The sequence below is a fragment of the Chaetodon auriga genome, chromosome 15, assembly GCF_051107435.1.
Source record: "Chaetodon auriga isolate fChaAug3 chromosome 15, fChaAug3.hap1, whole genome shotgun sequence".
NCBI lineage: Eukaryota > Metazoa > Chordata > Actinopteri > Chaetodontiformes > Chaetodontidae > Chaetodon > Chaetodon auriga.
The window spans coordinates 17,953,637-17,967,093 of record NC_135088.1 but is presented as its reverse complement, the minus strand read 5'-3'; the positions used below and the strand labels follow the sequence as shown (position 1 = coordinate 17,967,093).

At 40.9% G+C, this 13,457-nt stretch overlaps 1 protein-coding gene across 1 annotated transcript; it reads right to left on the bottom strand.

Moving 5' to 3' along the window:
* Positions 1 to 209: 209 nt before the first annotated feature.
* Positions 210 to 13,228, bottom strand: kif4 (kinesin family member 4). Its single transcript, XM_076750631.1, has 31 exons — positions 13,143 to 13,228; positions 12,217 to 12,351; positions 11,945 to 12,059; positions 11,491 to 11,681; positions 11,266 to 11,355; positions 10,933 to 11,099; positions 10,708 to 10,802; positions 10,412 to 10,531; positions 9,834 to 10,009; positions 9,556 to 9,617; positions 9,335 to 9,467; positions 9,050 to 9,108; positions 8,748 to 8,853; positions 8,382 to 8,489; positions 7,976 to 8,158; positions 7,494 to 7,597; positions 7,233 to 7,377; positions 6,606 to 6,716; positions 6,415 to 6,498; positions 6,131 to 6,244; positions 5,595 to 5,750; positions 5,372 to 5,469; positions 4,947 to 5,076; positions 4,661 to 4,831; positions 4,440 to 4,559; positions 4,246 to 4,323; positions 4,019 to 4,120; positions 3,558 to 3,725; positions 2,578 to 2,703; positions 1,911 to 2,027; positions 210 to 1,059 (listed from the first exon to the last, which is right to left on the bottom strand). The coding sequence occupies exons 2-31, from the start codon at positions 12,337 to 12,339 to the stop codon at positions 856 to 858; spliced, it is 3,756 nt and encodes a 1,251-aa protein (XP_076606746.1). The 5' UTR covers positions 12,340 to 12,351; positions 13,143 to 13,228; the 3' UTR covers positions 210 to 855.
* Positions 13,229 to 13,457: the final 229 nt, after the last annotated feature.

Here is a 13,457-nt window from a genome sequence, read left to right as displayed (position 1 = left end):
ACACATCCTTATCCTAATGGCACCAATTTGTTGTCTTTATTTATTTCCGTTATTCTCTCACCTCTTTTATTGTTTGGGGATGTGTGAGAAAGAAATGTGTGTGTGCTACTATATACAGTCATTCAGTTCTAAAGCACTCAGAATAAGCTGGTGTGGGGCAAAAGTAACCAACACGAACAGAACAAATAGAGATTAGAAAAATATCAACGCAGTGTTTCACCTTAAGATTTATTTTTTTTAATTCAATGTAAAAAAAAAAAAAAAACCTTTCCACTAGTGATGACCTGCTAGGAAACGGCAATGACAGCGAGTCAGACCTAAAACATTAATCATAAACTGACAAATGAAATAAATTATGACGCTAACTTGTGACGCTGACATATTAAACACATTCAGACAATGTGACAAGACAAGACAGTTTGATGGTCGTTAAAAACAAGATCTGACTGTCAGACTTTATTCAGCTCCGGTAGTAAAAGCACAGTAAAAAAGCTAAAGGCTGCTCCCCAAGACATCGTGTTTTAATGACATGTTGAACAGTACTCGTCTGTGTATCATGGACTACTCAGTCGACGTACTAGTTAAGTAAATCTAGTCTTTATGGGACATCTCATGTACTACATTAACCTAACATCATGTACAGGCTTCTTGATCATTGCAGTGTGATTTCCAGTAAATGATTTCCGGCTTTGCTGCTGCTCAGTCCTTTTGTTACGCTCTACAGATACCAAAGCATTTCAGAATCAACAGCTACCTTCAAGTTACAGTAAACATAGAAAAAAATCACGACATTGACAAAACATTCAAGCACATATGGACACCTGACGTAAAAAGCCCTACCCTGCTCCGTGCTGACTAAGACTCCTCTCGGATAGGAGTGCACCCAGAGAAAAAACTGTTCTGGAAACTCGTCAGGAGTCTTTTCTTCTTCTTGAGGAGGCTGACTGTCGTTCTGTCCTCCTCAAAGTCATCGTCCTCCTCTTCCTCTGGCAAGATCGCCTTATTGGCCGATTGTAGGTCTGCAGTGGCATGTCCCATGTCTCCTATTTCTTTTAGCACCTACAATAGTGCACATTAGTACATCAGTGTTAGTTGTGCATTACATCCTTTAAAGCTCCAGTGGCAACAAGCGTTGCAGGCAACATACTAGAAGCCAAAACAACCGTTACTTGCCCTTTTTAACGCCGGACTGTAAAATGTCTTTGGTGTGGCACATTAACCCAGAGTCAGCAAGATGGCCATAAACATTAGCTAGCTAATTTTAGCTTTCTAACATTAATATTCCAGCATACATATGGGTCTTGCCGACTGATGGCTGGATGGACTGATCTGGCCATCAGTGCCATCGGCTAACATTACTGAGCTCAATGCACCAAGTGAAGCGAGCTAGTCCCAAATCTACAACTGAGTTTTTCAGTCCACTTAAGTAAGCTAAAATTCTCAATTGCAGTTATTTCCAGAACTGCATCAGTAAAGAAGGAATATTACACTCATTCTGGCTCCTTTAACAGTACTTGTAGCTCCTACTCTGTAATTTGGTGAGACACCTGAGGCTAAGGCATGCAATGCAAGCACGAGGGAGAAGTTTGCCTTCAGGGCTTTCTGGCTGTCTGACCATATTCTCCACACACACAGATGACAGCACACTCGTCTCTGGAGCAGCAACAGTATGCTTTTCATCTACTCGTGCTGGTGCAAGGTGATGATTACTGTATGCATTTTAATATTCTAACCTCTCATTTCACATTAAAAACAGCAACTTTATGTAGTTAATTATTATTTTTTTAAAAGTGCCCGCCAAAAATGCCCCACATCTTTTTTTCCTACACTGTCTACATGCATGGCAATCATTCACCGGGCCACCAAATGGATGATTATTCCTTGTATTGTTAAGTCAGAAGCGATCTCACCTTCTTCGTGGGTGTACATGATGGCGGCTTGAAGAATGTGGTGTTGTCAGGGCTGACAGATGTGGAGTCTTGAAGAGCCACAGAGTCTCTGGAAACACTGTCTGTCTGACTTCCATCCTGAAACAAGGAAAAGTCCAAACCTGAGGACCATGCTTGTTGTTCTACACTATATTTTCATAAAAGAATCCAACATCTTCAAGACAGCAAGGCAAGGTGATTGGACAGCAGACACACATCTGTGGCTGTGGCAATGAATGTAAAATCTCGTAATCATCTGTTTAGTACTATGAGTCTAAAACATCAGTTCTGCTTCTCAGCGATTACAATCTTAGTCAATATTACATCAGTGAACAACATGTTCCAACTTCTGATGTTATGCTGGTTGTTGTAATGTACATATGTGGTGTTAAAATAGGAATTTATTAAAGATACAATGTGTAAGTGTGCTGTGGTCTGACGAGTCCGCCTTTCAGGTTGTTTTTGGAAGTCATGTCCACTGAGCTAAAGAGGAAGAGGACCATCCAGACTATGACCAGTGCAAAGTCCTGCATTCAACTGAATCCAGGTCAAAAGGAATTTGCAAACCATTGCATTCTGTTTATATTTACATCTTACACACTTTCTGGAGTCAGGCTTGTAGATAGCTGAAAATCATTGGATAATTTACCTCAGCAGGCACCTGGTTGTCCATATTTCGACACTTCTCATGATCACACTGGCAGTTCTCCCCACACGTCATCTTTCCTTTGCGGCACCTGCACAGCTTGTTGACGCAGCGACCTTTACAGGCACACTAAAGAAAGAGAAACATCATGAGTAAGCCACCTGTCCTGAGTGTGTATATATATGTATAGTGAAAGTGAAAGTGAGAGAGAGAGAGAGAGAGAGAGAGAGAGAGAGAGAGAGAGAGAGAGATGGCAAAGTGTAAAATAATATCAATGAAGTATCTTATAGTGTGCAAATTGTCCATTGTCTGTTGTAAGCTGGCCTGCACTGGAGAGCCCTCATCAGTGTGCAAACTGAAATCCCTCTGCCTGATAAGCCTGGCATTCTCACAGTTGCCATATATCATGTTAGAAGTTATCTTATAAAACTACTTCTTATTTGCAAACATCTCCACAAATCTGACCTCTTTTAGGTTGAACTGTGCTCTGAGGTGTTGACAAGATTTGAATCAGTGACCTGATCAGATGTGTTTCATATACTGCACCACTCAAGGAATGCCAAAAGATGACTTTTCTCTCCACTTTAATCGCTGGATGAAGGTGAAGAATAAACCTGCTTATATTGTGAAACTTGTGATAAATCGTAAAGTTTAGTCTGCCATTACTGAAGTGATGTGAAATTGGATTAGCCTCTTTGCTCCCTGGAGCATTTTGTAACAGAGCTTCAATTGGACTGTCGGGGCAGTGAGTTGACCTGGTCCATTCCAGGTGATTGATCTAATTAATCGGGTGTTTTGTTTAGTTTATCTAGTGCATTTTGAATGATGTGACACTGAAATGAGATAAAGGTCTTTTTCATGAGTAGCCTGATTTAATATCCTGGATGACTTGCTCTCACCCTTCATGAATGTTCAGTGAGCACTGTGGACAGTCAGGGTCTATGAGCTTGCTGGTTTAACACTAACCCTGATCCCAGTCTTACCCCAGTTGTTTTCGGCTTCTTTGAAATTCTGCGTCCCTTCTCTGGTTTGTGAGGGTACCACTCATCCTCTTCCTTGTCATTGTCATCCCCACTGGAAGACATCAGCTCTTCCATGTTGATGGCCATATTCAGTGGTGCTTTAGCTGTGGTGGGCCGCTTCCCTTTAGGCTTTCATTGGTAGAGAACACAAGCAAGTTTAAGACACAAAAAAATGAAATAAAATCTCAGTTCACAATCCCAGGAGTCCAGCTGCAAGTCACATATCAAAAGAGGACACTGTTCACAGAGTCATTCATTCTTGGTGCAATGTGTTCTGTCAGTTTAAACACTGGCCCTAAAGAAAACACTTTTATAGCTTTGAGGGAAAAACCTGAATTAGCCACCTTTGACATTAAAAACTGAAGTAATGCACATTTAAAAAAAACAACCAACAGGAAGGTAGAATATCTGCAATAACTTACCTTTGGAGGAATGTACTCAAACGAGTCATCGGGGCTATTTTCATTGTTGGCTGTCGGCGCAAGGATTTTCTTTCCACTTACCAGGTGCAGCAACGACAGTTTCTGCAAAGTGAAAAAAAATCACGTCATTAAATCACAACTATTTAAAACACAATTTGTCATCTGAACATCGAGCTAATAAAAAGACAAATGGAAGCCAGTGATGTTGGACTAAATCATAACGGTACCTGTCTGTACTGTTCATTCTGCTCCACCAGTTTCTGGTTCTGTTCACTCAATTCTCGCAGCTTTTCAAGCTCTTCCTCCTAAAATAAGGTAACAGATAACCACCTGATTAAAAATTCTGCACAATTTGTCCAAAAACAAGGAGAAATTCAGAGCCAGAGGTTGATTAAACACTCTTCAGCTGTTGCAGGCAAACCTGGACTTTGAGGCGCTGGAGAAGCTCCTTCTCCTTTGAACTCTGCTCGTTTGTCTCCTTTGTTTCATCTAACTCTCCACATATGGGTTTGCTCTGCAGCTGGTTAAGGAGGTAAAGGACCTGCACAAAGAAAAAAAATACATACAACAGAAGATCTCACAAATGTGCATGTCTCTTAAACATGTATGTGTAACAGGTATGTGAGAAAAAGCGACGGGCACCTTCTCTTGATGCCTCTGCTCCAGCTCCACCAGCTGCTGCTGGTGCTCCATGTCCATGGTTGACATCACATTTCTCTCCTCAGCCAGCATCTTCCTTAAATCTTGTCCATTTCCTTTCTCCTGCTTGACTTCGCTCTCCAGTTTGGAACTGGTTATTTTAGCAGACACCAGCTACATAGAACGGAAAACTCGGTGTTTCTTAAAAATACAAACACCAACAAATGTGCATTCGACTAATTTAACACACAGGTGTGAATATAGAATAATGTCTAAGCTTTTTGCTCACCTCAGACATCAGGACCTTCAGGGCACACTTGGCATCGACTATGCTTGTGATGCCATCTATGCGTTGTTTCAGACGCCCCTCGCCGTCTGCGACAAGAACTTTCTGCTGGAGGTCAGCGATCTGAGCATTCCTGTTAACATACAAATCAATGCAAATCTTAACAAGCCCTGCAAAAAGGTACTACATCTGTGTTTCCTGTAGATGTTTTTGTCAAACTGACATTGTGACTTGAAAGGGTCTCAATGACCTGGAACAAAAGCACATGTTGTTAAAAATCTGAGTGCATTTCTGTGTGTCATTGATTGTTGTGTAGATGAGCAGCATGAGCTGCTGATGGGAAGCAGGCTGATGAATGCTGGGCACATTTTAAGATGGACTTTTAAAAAATGTTTCAGACACTGACTGAGCTGCTTTATCAGACTCACCTGAGACCGATCTCTGTCTCCAGGTTCTCCACCTGTTTGATCAGAGGTGCTTCCAGCGCCCCCTGGCTCTCCAGCTCAGACATGATCAGTGTCCGCCGCTGCAAATGCAACACCACACAGCAAACGGCTGATTCTTTGTAACATGTCTTTTTGTTGGTGCACTGGATGTTTCACTTACTCTCAACTTTGTACATATTCTCATAGGTGGGAATTTCCATCTCACCCTGATTTTGGCGGTGGGTCGCTCCCCTGACTCCATCTGCTGTTTGAGGTGGCTGATCTCCTGAGCCAAGACCTTCCTGTCCTCCAGCAGATCGTTGAGGTGGCGCCGAGCCTCCTCTGTGCTGACCATCACCTCCACTTCATTGAGAAACCAGGTCTGATCACATGAATACAGTTAGAAAGTTGGGTACTGTCACATACAGACAACACTGTTATGGCTTTTGTTCAGGGAAATCATCACATTCTCAAAGTAGAAATTTTTCATTACTCTTGAATACAGATACATTTTTCACACCTTCAACTTATCTGCACCTTCTCAAGCTGCATGTTATATCAGTAATAATTAGAGATGCACCAATAAGGAATTTAAGGCCCAATATAATCATCTGTTTGCTGTGGCTGAAGACAGCGCATTTCAAGATTATGTTCGGCTTGTTCAACAAGTGATTGAAACCTTCATAGGGCCCGAGTTAAGTCTAGTAGACTGCACACAAATCTTTGTGGCTACAGAGCTGCCATGGTACCAAGTATGACTACCTTTATTCTCGCGGCAGGACCCTCCTTTCCTCTGTTTTGAGCATCTTTGCGTTTTTCTGCCACCTCACTTCTCTTCTGTAGGGCATCTTTCAGCCTCTTGTTTGCAGCTGCAGCCTGTGGGGGGGAAAAATAAATAAATAAAATAAACTTGTCACAAGCTGCTTTTCAGTTTCACTGTTTCTTCACACCTTTAAAATATGAAATATACTTACTGTTTTACATATGTTGAAAATATGAAATCTGGCATGTTTACTTCTAGATCACAACAGACTAAGAGGCCTCACCTCCTCAGTTTTACGGCGCAGAACATTGGCCTGTTTCTGGAAATCCCTCTCGAGTTTAACCAACTCGTACTGCCGTTTACGATCCTGTGAAGTGGATAAAGATAAACTGTATAGTTCACAAAGCCGACAATGCTCAATTATTAGTGAGTAATTTCATCAATAAAATGTTGATCAACGTGGTCTTCACATACCTTCTCCTTCAGCTGCAGCACCTCCCTGTCCTTCTTGCTCTTCCAGTGTCTGAATTTATCAGAGTCCTCCCTCATCTGCCTCATCAGCTGTGTCCGCTGGGTCTTCATGGCCTGTGAGAACACAGGGTTACTGTGTGCTTGGCTTTGGCATCTGTGCATTACACTGAAAACAAGTACTGTTGAAATGAGCAATGCTTTATGCCAACTCAGTGCACATGATGATACCATGTGACAAAAGCTGAAAAATGTTTTATATTTTTGGTCTTGACAAGATTTTTATCTGCTCACAATCTTCTGTACGTTCGAGTCAATGACCAAACAGATCAAAGATTCTTTGTAGTCGCTGCTACTTGTTTCATGTGACATTAACAGACTAGAATAACGAGAACATTTATAGTATTGCTAAAGTACTATAATATACTATGCCTACTATACACATTGTGGTGATGTTCTGGAAAGGTGTCTCATAATCTCATGAGGGATATGTCACGAGATGGTATGACACTTTAACAAAATTCATATAAAAATTCTCTGTTGGTTAAAGACTAAAAAGTAAACCTTCATCAATATCTTTACTATGAGGAACTCAATAAAAGTAGGAATAAAATAGTAGTAGTGATGGGTTACCTGTATCTCCTGCATGAGCTTGCTAACTTTCTGAACAGAGGACTCTTTGAGTTTCAGCAGTTTGGACTGCTCAAGAAGCTTTCTCTTCATGTCTGAGAGCTGGCCCTCAAGCTCCTGCAGTCTCTTCCTCCGCTGCTCACTAAGCCTAGAAGAAGGTGATGCGTGCACTGAGATTACTTTTATGTAAAAACAAATATTAGTACGACACACACACACACACACACACACACACACACACACACACACACACAGTGTTCATACTTTGCCTGGTTCGTGTCTTTCTTTGCAGACTGAAGTGCCAAAACCAGGTCGTCTTTCTCTTTCTGCAGCGAGTCCACTGCTGACTGGAGATCATGTACGTTTTTCTGTAGGACAAAGTGCCCAGAAAATGAACACTTCTCCAACATGTCTCAACAATATAAAAATGTGGCTCATAATTAATTTAATGACACGCAAAAGGACGATGCATTAAACTTAACCCATCAGCCCTTATAGCAGTGGTTGATGACAACTTGACAACTACTGTCTTACAGGAACATAGTAATCTAGATATTAGGGTAGGACAATACGTAAAATTTTCCAACTGGCCACCGTCACCATATCACTGAACTAAGACAAGTTCAACTGCCTGATTAACTCATCATAAGACACACTTCATTCAGACTTGACAGAGAAAGGAAATCAACAAAACCACACTCACTCTTGTTGCAAAATCTGTGTCCACATCTACAAATTTGTCTTACCTGGTGCTCCGACTGCATCGGCTCCAGCTGGGTGTCATTCTGGCACATTTTCCTCACAAAAGCTTCCTTCAGGCTCAACACTTTGTTCAGGTCGATCAGCTCCTTGGAGAGCTGGGCCTGCCGCAGAGCATGATGGGTTGTAAAGGCCTCCGGGGAGTCCTTATCAGCAATGGCAGTGATGTCCTGTTAAATGTGTTACAGGTGGGAATCAATGTGTGCAGCAGAACGAATATGTTACCACAGTACATCTGGTAAAACACAGATAGACCATTTATAGAACAGTACAGAAAGTGTGCGTTCAGGGTGATGGAGAGCAACACAACACTACTGAATTCTCAATTTAGTACAGTGTCTTTGATATTAACCATTAACCATCTGATTATGACCTAACCACATTTTAACGTACTGATGGGGACTCATCTGCTGCAGTTTTACTGCCATTCCCAGACACCTCAGGTCCATCCTCTCCTGCAGCCATAGCATCAATGGAGGCGGCGATGCCTGCGCTCTCATTCTTAAAAAAAGACAAACAAACAAACAAACAAAAAACAGTAACCCATGAAATTCTGTATCATCATATAATCAACAGTGTTGATTGAAACTTGTTCTACTCACTAAATGAGCTCTGATAAAATAAAAAAAATAAAATTAAATAATTCGCACCATCACATTCATTAAATATAACAAGTTGAACATAAAGCCCAATGTGAATTTCAGCATGACGACACACTGCTGTCTGCTGGTGGATTACAACGCAAACTGACTTGTGTACCTTGAGCTCCAAGATGATGTCTTGCAGGTTTCTCATCACCTCAACGTTATCCTTCATCTCCTGGTCCTCCAGTGTCTCCAGCACTTTCTCAAGATCCACTGTACAACTGAAATAAAGGTAAGTATAGAGTGTGGCTCAATATGATCGTTGTGGCTGTGGTAAACAAGACACAGCTGAAATCACAACTGCTAACTTATTAGAAATCAAACAAAGCTTTAGAACAAGAATAGGACGAGTATTTTGTGTCCACTTGGTCAGAACCGCCCTGAAGCCCTGCTGGCTTCATGCTTTTGGAAACTTACGCTGCATGGTGCCGCAGTTGTTCCAGTTTGCTCTGTAGTTTCTCATTTGTTTGCTCTGTCTGTAAAGTGAGCACAATGTGATTAACATGATGGATGGAAAAAGTGAAATGTGAGAGAAAGGACTGTGCCAATCAAGTATATCCTACCAGCTCATGTTGTGTATTAATGCCAATTTCAATTGTCTTGTTTTTTTTTCTACCCGTGCGTACACACATCATCTCTCATAGCAACAGTTTTCTCGTTAGCCTTCAACAATGACTGTGGAGGAAGGATTGTCTGGCTCACCATAATGATTTTCTCGAACATGAAGGCAGTCTGACCGGCTGCCTCACTCAGCTCCCTGCTTAGCTTATTGTTCTCATCCTGCAGAGAGCGGTTCCTTTCCAGCAGCTTAGTCACATTCTCTGCTGACTCTGGCCTGTAACAGAGGGACTGAGTAACCGTTATGGCCTTTTGTTACGGGTAATAGGTACCCTAGGATGCATCTTGGGAAATCTGTGTCTTACCCAGAGAGTGCTGGAGCTACTCCTCCACGCGCATGAAGTAGCATCACTTGCAGCTCCTGAACCTAAAGTGTATGAATCAAGACATCTATTACATTTCAAATGGAAGAAGGAAGGTGTGCATCATACACTTTCTGTCCTGTCAATCTTTGATCTCTTTCCTTAGCAGTAGTCTATATAAACAAAAATTTCCAACTTGTAACCAAGTAACTGAACTGCAATTTGCAGCACTGTTACATAAGTCAGTGACAGTTTTGAGATCTGACTGAAAGTTGTTGTACCTGTTGTTTCAAACGGTTCATTTCTGCAGCTCTGGGGTCAATGTTGACAATAGGTTTGTTTTTAATCTTGCGAGCTCTGTCAGCATATCGCAGTGTGTTGATGGTCTCTTCCATGTTTGAGTCTGCAGGACTGATGCATGCAATCATCAAAGTGTGGCTATTGCCCCCCAAAGAGTCTGATGAAACAAACAGGAAATAGTTCACAAAAGCACTTTGTAAAATTATTCTGCAGTCATTCATTATGTTACACTGGTGCTGCTTCTAACGCCTGTGTTGATGTACATTAACCAGCAATGCTGCCATTTAAAACATAAAACTATATGTGTATGCAGACCCGGCTTAGCATGTACCAACATTACACATAACAAAATGAACAGAGCAGGAAAAAAGTTTCATTTTATGATAACAGAACAGATGCAGCCATGAAAAACTTTCACATTAGACAATCAAAGCAGAAGCCAACTATATGCTTTCCAAATATGATTTGTTCATGTTTGAAGGCCCTCAATGTGAGAATAGTATCTGAGCCTGCCCTAATGACCACTAAGTAACTTCTGAACATCTAAATCAAAGCTTACCTTGTAGCAGGCGGGTGAGCTTGGAGTCTCTGTAAGGAACAAAGGCATTTTTCTTGCTTTCATCCCCCAAGGCACTGATCACATTACCCAAAGACAAAAGGCCACGATTGATGCTGATGCCTGAAGATGAAAATGAATAGCATCCAAACAGAAATGCTGTTATCAACCACATCTTTACAATACAAAGAAACAACACAGCAGTGTTATATAGTACAGTATTTATCATTGGGCTAATCGCAAATTGTGGGCTGACAACTTTTAACCAACAAATTTAAGGAAAAACATATTCTGCTTACCTTCCTTTAAACGATCACCCTCTGCTTTGGTTTTCTTTTGCCTTTCTGAACCAGCCAGATCCACGAGGTGCAACTTTGAAACAACTGAGTCCACTCTGCAACAAAACAACACACAAATATTCAAGCTGTAGAAGATACTGCTTTCAAAATGTTGTTTTGTGAGCCACAGAATCTGGGCCTGCACATACTAATACTAATATTAGCTGAAATTATTAGACAACTGACTTGTCTGTCCCTCTGCGCTGCTCCAGAGTGATGGTGAAGATCGCATGTGAGCGTGAAGAAGCAGCATTCATAGCCGTGGAACCCACAGTGCGAGCAGAGTTTCCAACCTCCAGACAACCCACCATCTCATGGGCAGTGAACACTTTCCTCTCAGTTAAACCCACAATCTGGATGGAAAATAGCATATTTTCAACAAAAACAAAAGCTGACAGACTGTTATATCTAAGCATGTAAGGATTGAAAAATTGACAACAAGCAATAAAATTAGACATGGATGATCAAAGCAATGCGACAATACATGTATTAATTCTTGTCAACATGTCAGTCGCTCACCTTAATGCCCTCTTTAGGGTCTTCCCGAATGCTGATGGCAGGTTTATCTTTAGATGTACACAGCAAGTCCAATATATCTTCATTATAGATCTATAATCAAAAGGAAGAAAGCTTACTTTAAAAGGCCATCAAGCAATGAAATCACCTTTCCTGGATGCCAAGAAAGACAATATATGTCTAAATTACATAAAAAATTATCTACACAGTGTTAACATGTCCACCGACCTCCAGGTAGGATACTGTCAGACAGAATTCACTGTCTGTCCTGTTGTCCATTTCCTCAAAGATCCTTCTGATAACTCGTGGAATAACTCCAACTGAAGGATCATTTTCTTGAGCTGATGTGTATGTTCCCCCCATGGAGAAAGTCTTCCCTGATCCTGTCTGCCCGTATGCAAGTACTGTGGCATGGTAGCCTACAAAAAACAGATTTAGTGAGTATACAAATATTAAAAGATTTTTTATAGTTAGCGAACATCTCATCATGTATCTAATGTGATTTTCATTTGTGTGCAGCCAAAGGTAAGTACAGTCTCCACTGAAATTTCTTATAGCAAAACCATGAATCCCAAACAGTTCTTATGTCACTGATCCCACACTGTCACCTCCCAGGATGGGTGACATCAAGACAATTATCTTACGAGATTCAATAAATCATCACGTTAAAAACTAAAGCTACCTTTGAAAAGTCCAATCAGTAAGGATGACACGGCCGAATTGAAGACTTCTTCTTGTTCAGCAGTGGGATCAAATACATAATCATAAGTGAATGCTTTCTCTGTGCCAATGATGACCTGAAAACAAACAACAATAAAGCAGATATGTACATACTGTAGCTGTAAAATAGTTAAATTGTGTTCAATTTAAAAAACTCATAATACCCACATGGATAAAATGGACTTTGCACAAAACATTATTCTGAGACAGACTAAACTGTTATTGAGAACACACCTGTGGCTCCCCAGGCACAAAAGTGAGACAACACTGACATCCCTCACTGATTTCTTTAGGTACCAATGGGCGACATCGCAAGGCAACCCGCACTGGGATCACCTTATCATCCTCATTCGTCATGACGCAATGCCCCTATATTTAGACAAAACATTTTGATAAATTTTGATTTGCAGTAAGAGAAAACAGCAAAATTAAATAGTGCTGACACTGATTGTAATGGTAGGTGCTGAGACACAGTGGTTCCCATCATCAAAATAAGCAGATTTTTCTCCAGTGCTGAAATGAATAATGAAACATCATGTGCACAGATATATATTGTATGAATACTGTAGCAGGATTTAGAGATGAACTACAGAAAATAGCTACATAAAAACAGATAATGCTTATTTTTCATTGTATGACATCAACAACAGACATCTAAACCTGATGAAGTTAAAAGGTACCATTTTAGCCCTGTTGAAAATGTATTAAACTATGACAGCCCTGTGCTGAATCGTACTGAACCTTGTGAGCTTGGTACGTTATGGTCCAGACCTCCGTCAAGACAGTTATAACCCGAACTAGATTAAGATAGATTTATTTATGCTCTACTAAACTATTTTTATTATGGAGTATCTCTACCTCTAGTGTCACTCAGTCGACGTGTCTCCATTATACACAGATCAGTTAGCTTTAACGCTAACGTTGACTATCATCAGCGTTTACATCAATGAAGGCACACCGTAAGACAAGCTACCAACTTTATGACTGGCAGCCACTGACGTGCCATTTTTGTTGCATTAAGAACAATACCGATGAGCAAAGGGGTCGTCTTCAACACAGTTGTTGGATGATAATTACGCCAAAGCTGACGTTATTTTACAATTAACTACGTTAGCTAGCTGCAGTTATTAGCAAAACGGTGACACTAACGGTAACGTTACCTTGTCACGGTTCCTCCAGGACCAAATGTCACGAAAACTGCATTCACCAGTTCTAGCTGATAAAGAACAGCACTACTATCGGACGCTCTTAATAAAACTTTACTTGTTGCAGCTTTTTTGATTAACTTTTGCCCTTTGTCCGTGTACCAATGTCTATGAGACCAATGTTGTTACTGCCCGCCACTTTCAAACACTGAGCTCCGCCTCGTCATTCTTCTTCTTGGTGTAATTTTGTGGTAGAGTCAACGCAAGTTGGCAGCATTACTGACATCTACAGGAAAAAATTAAAAATACAGTATTTGTATAATATCTGAA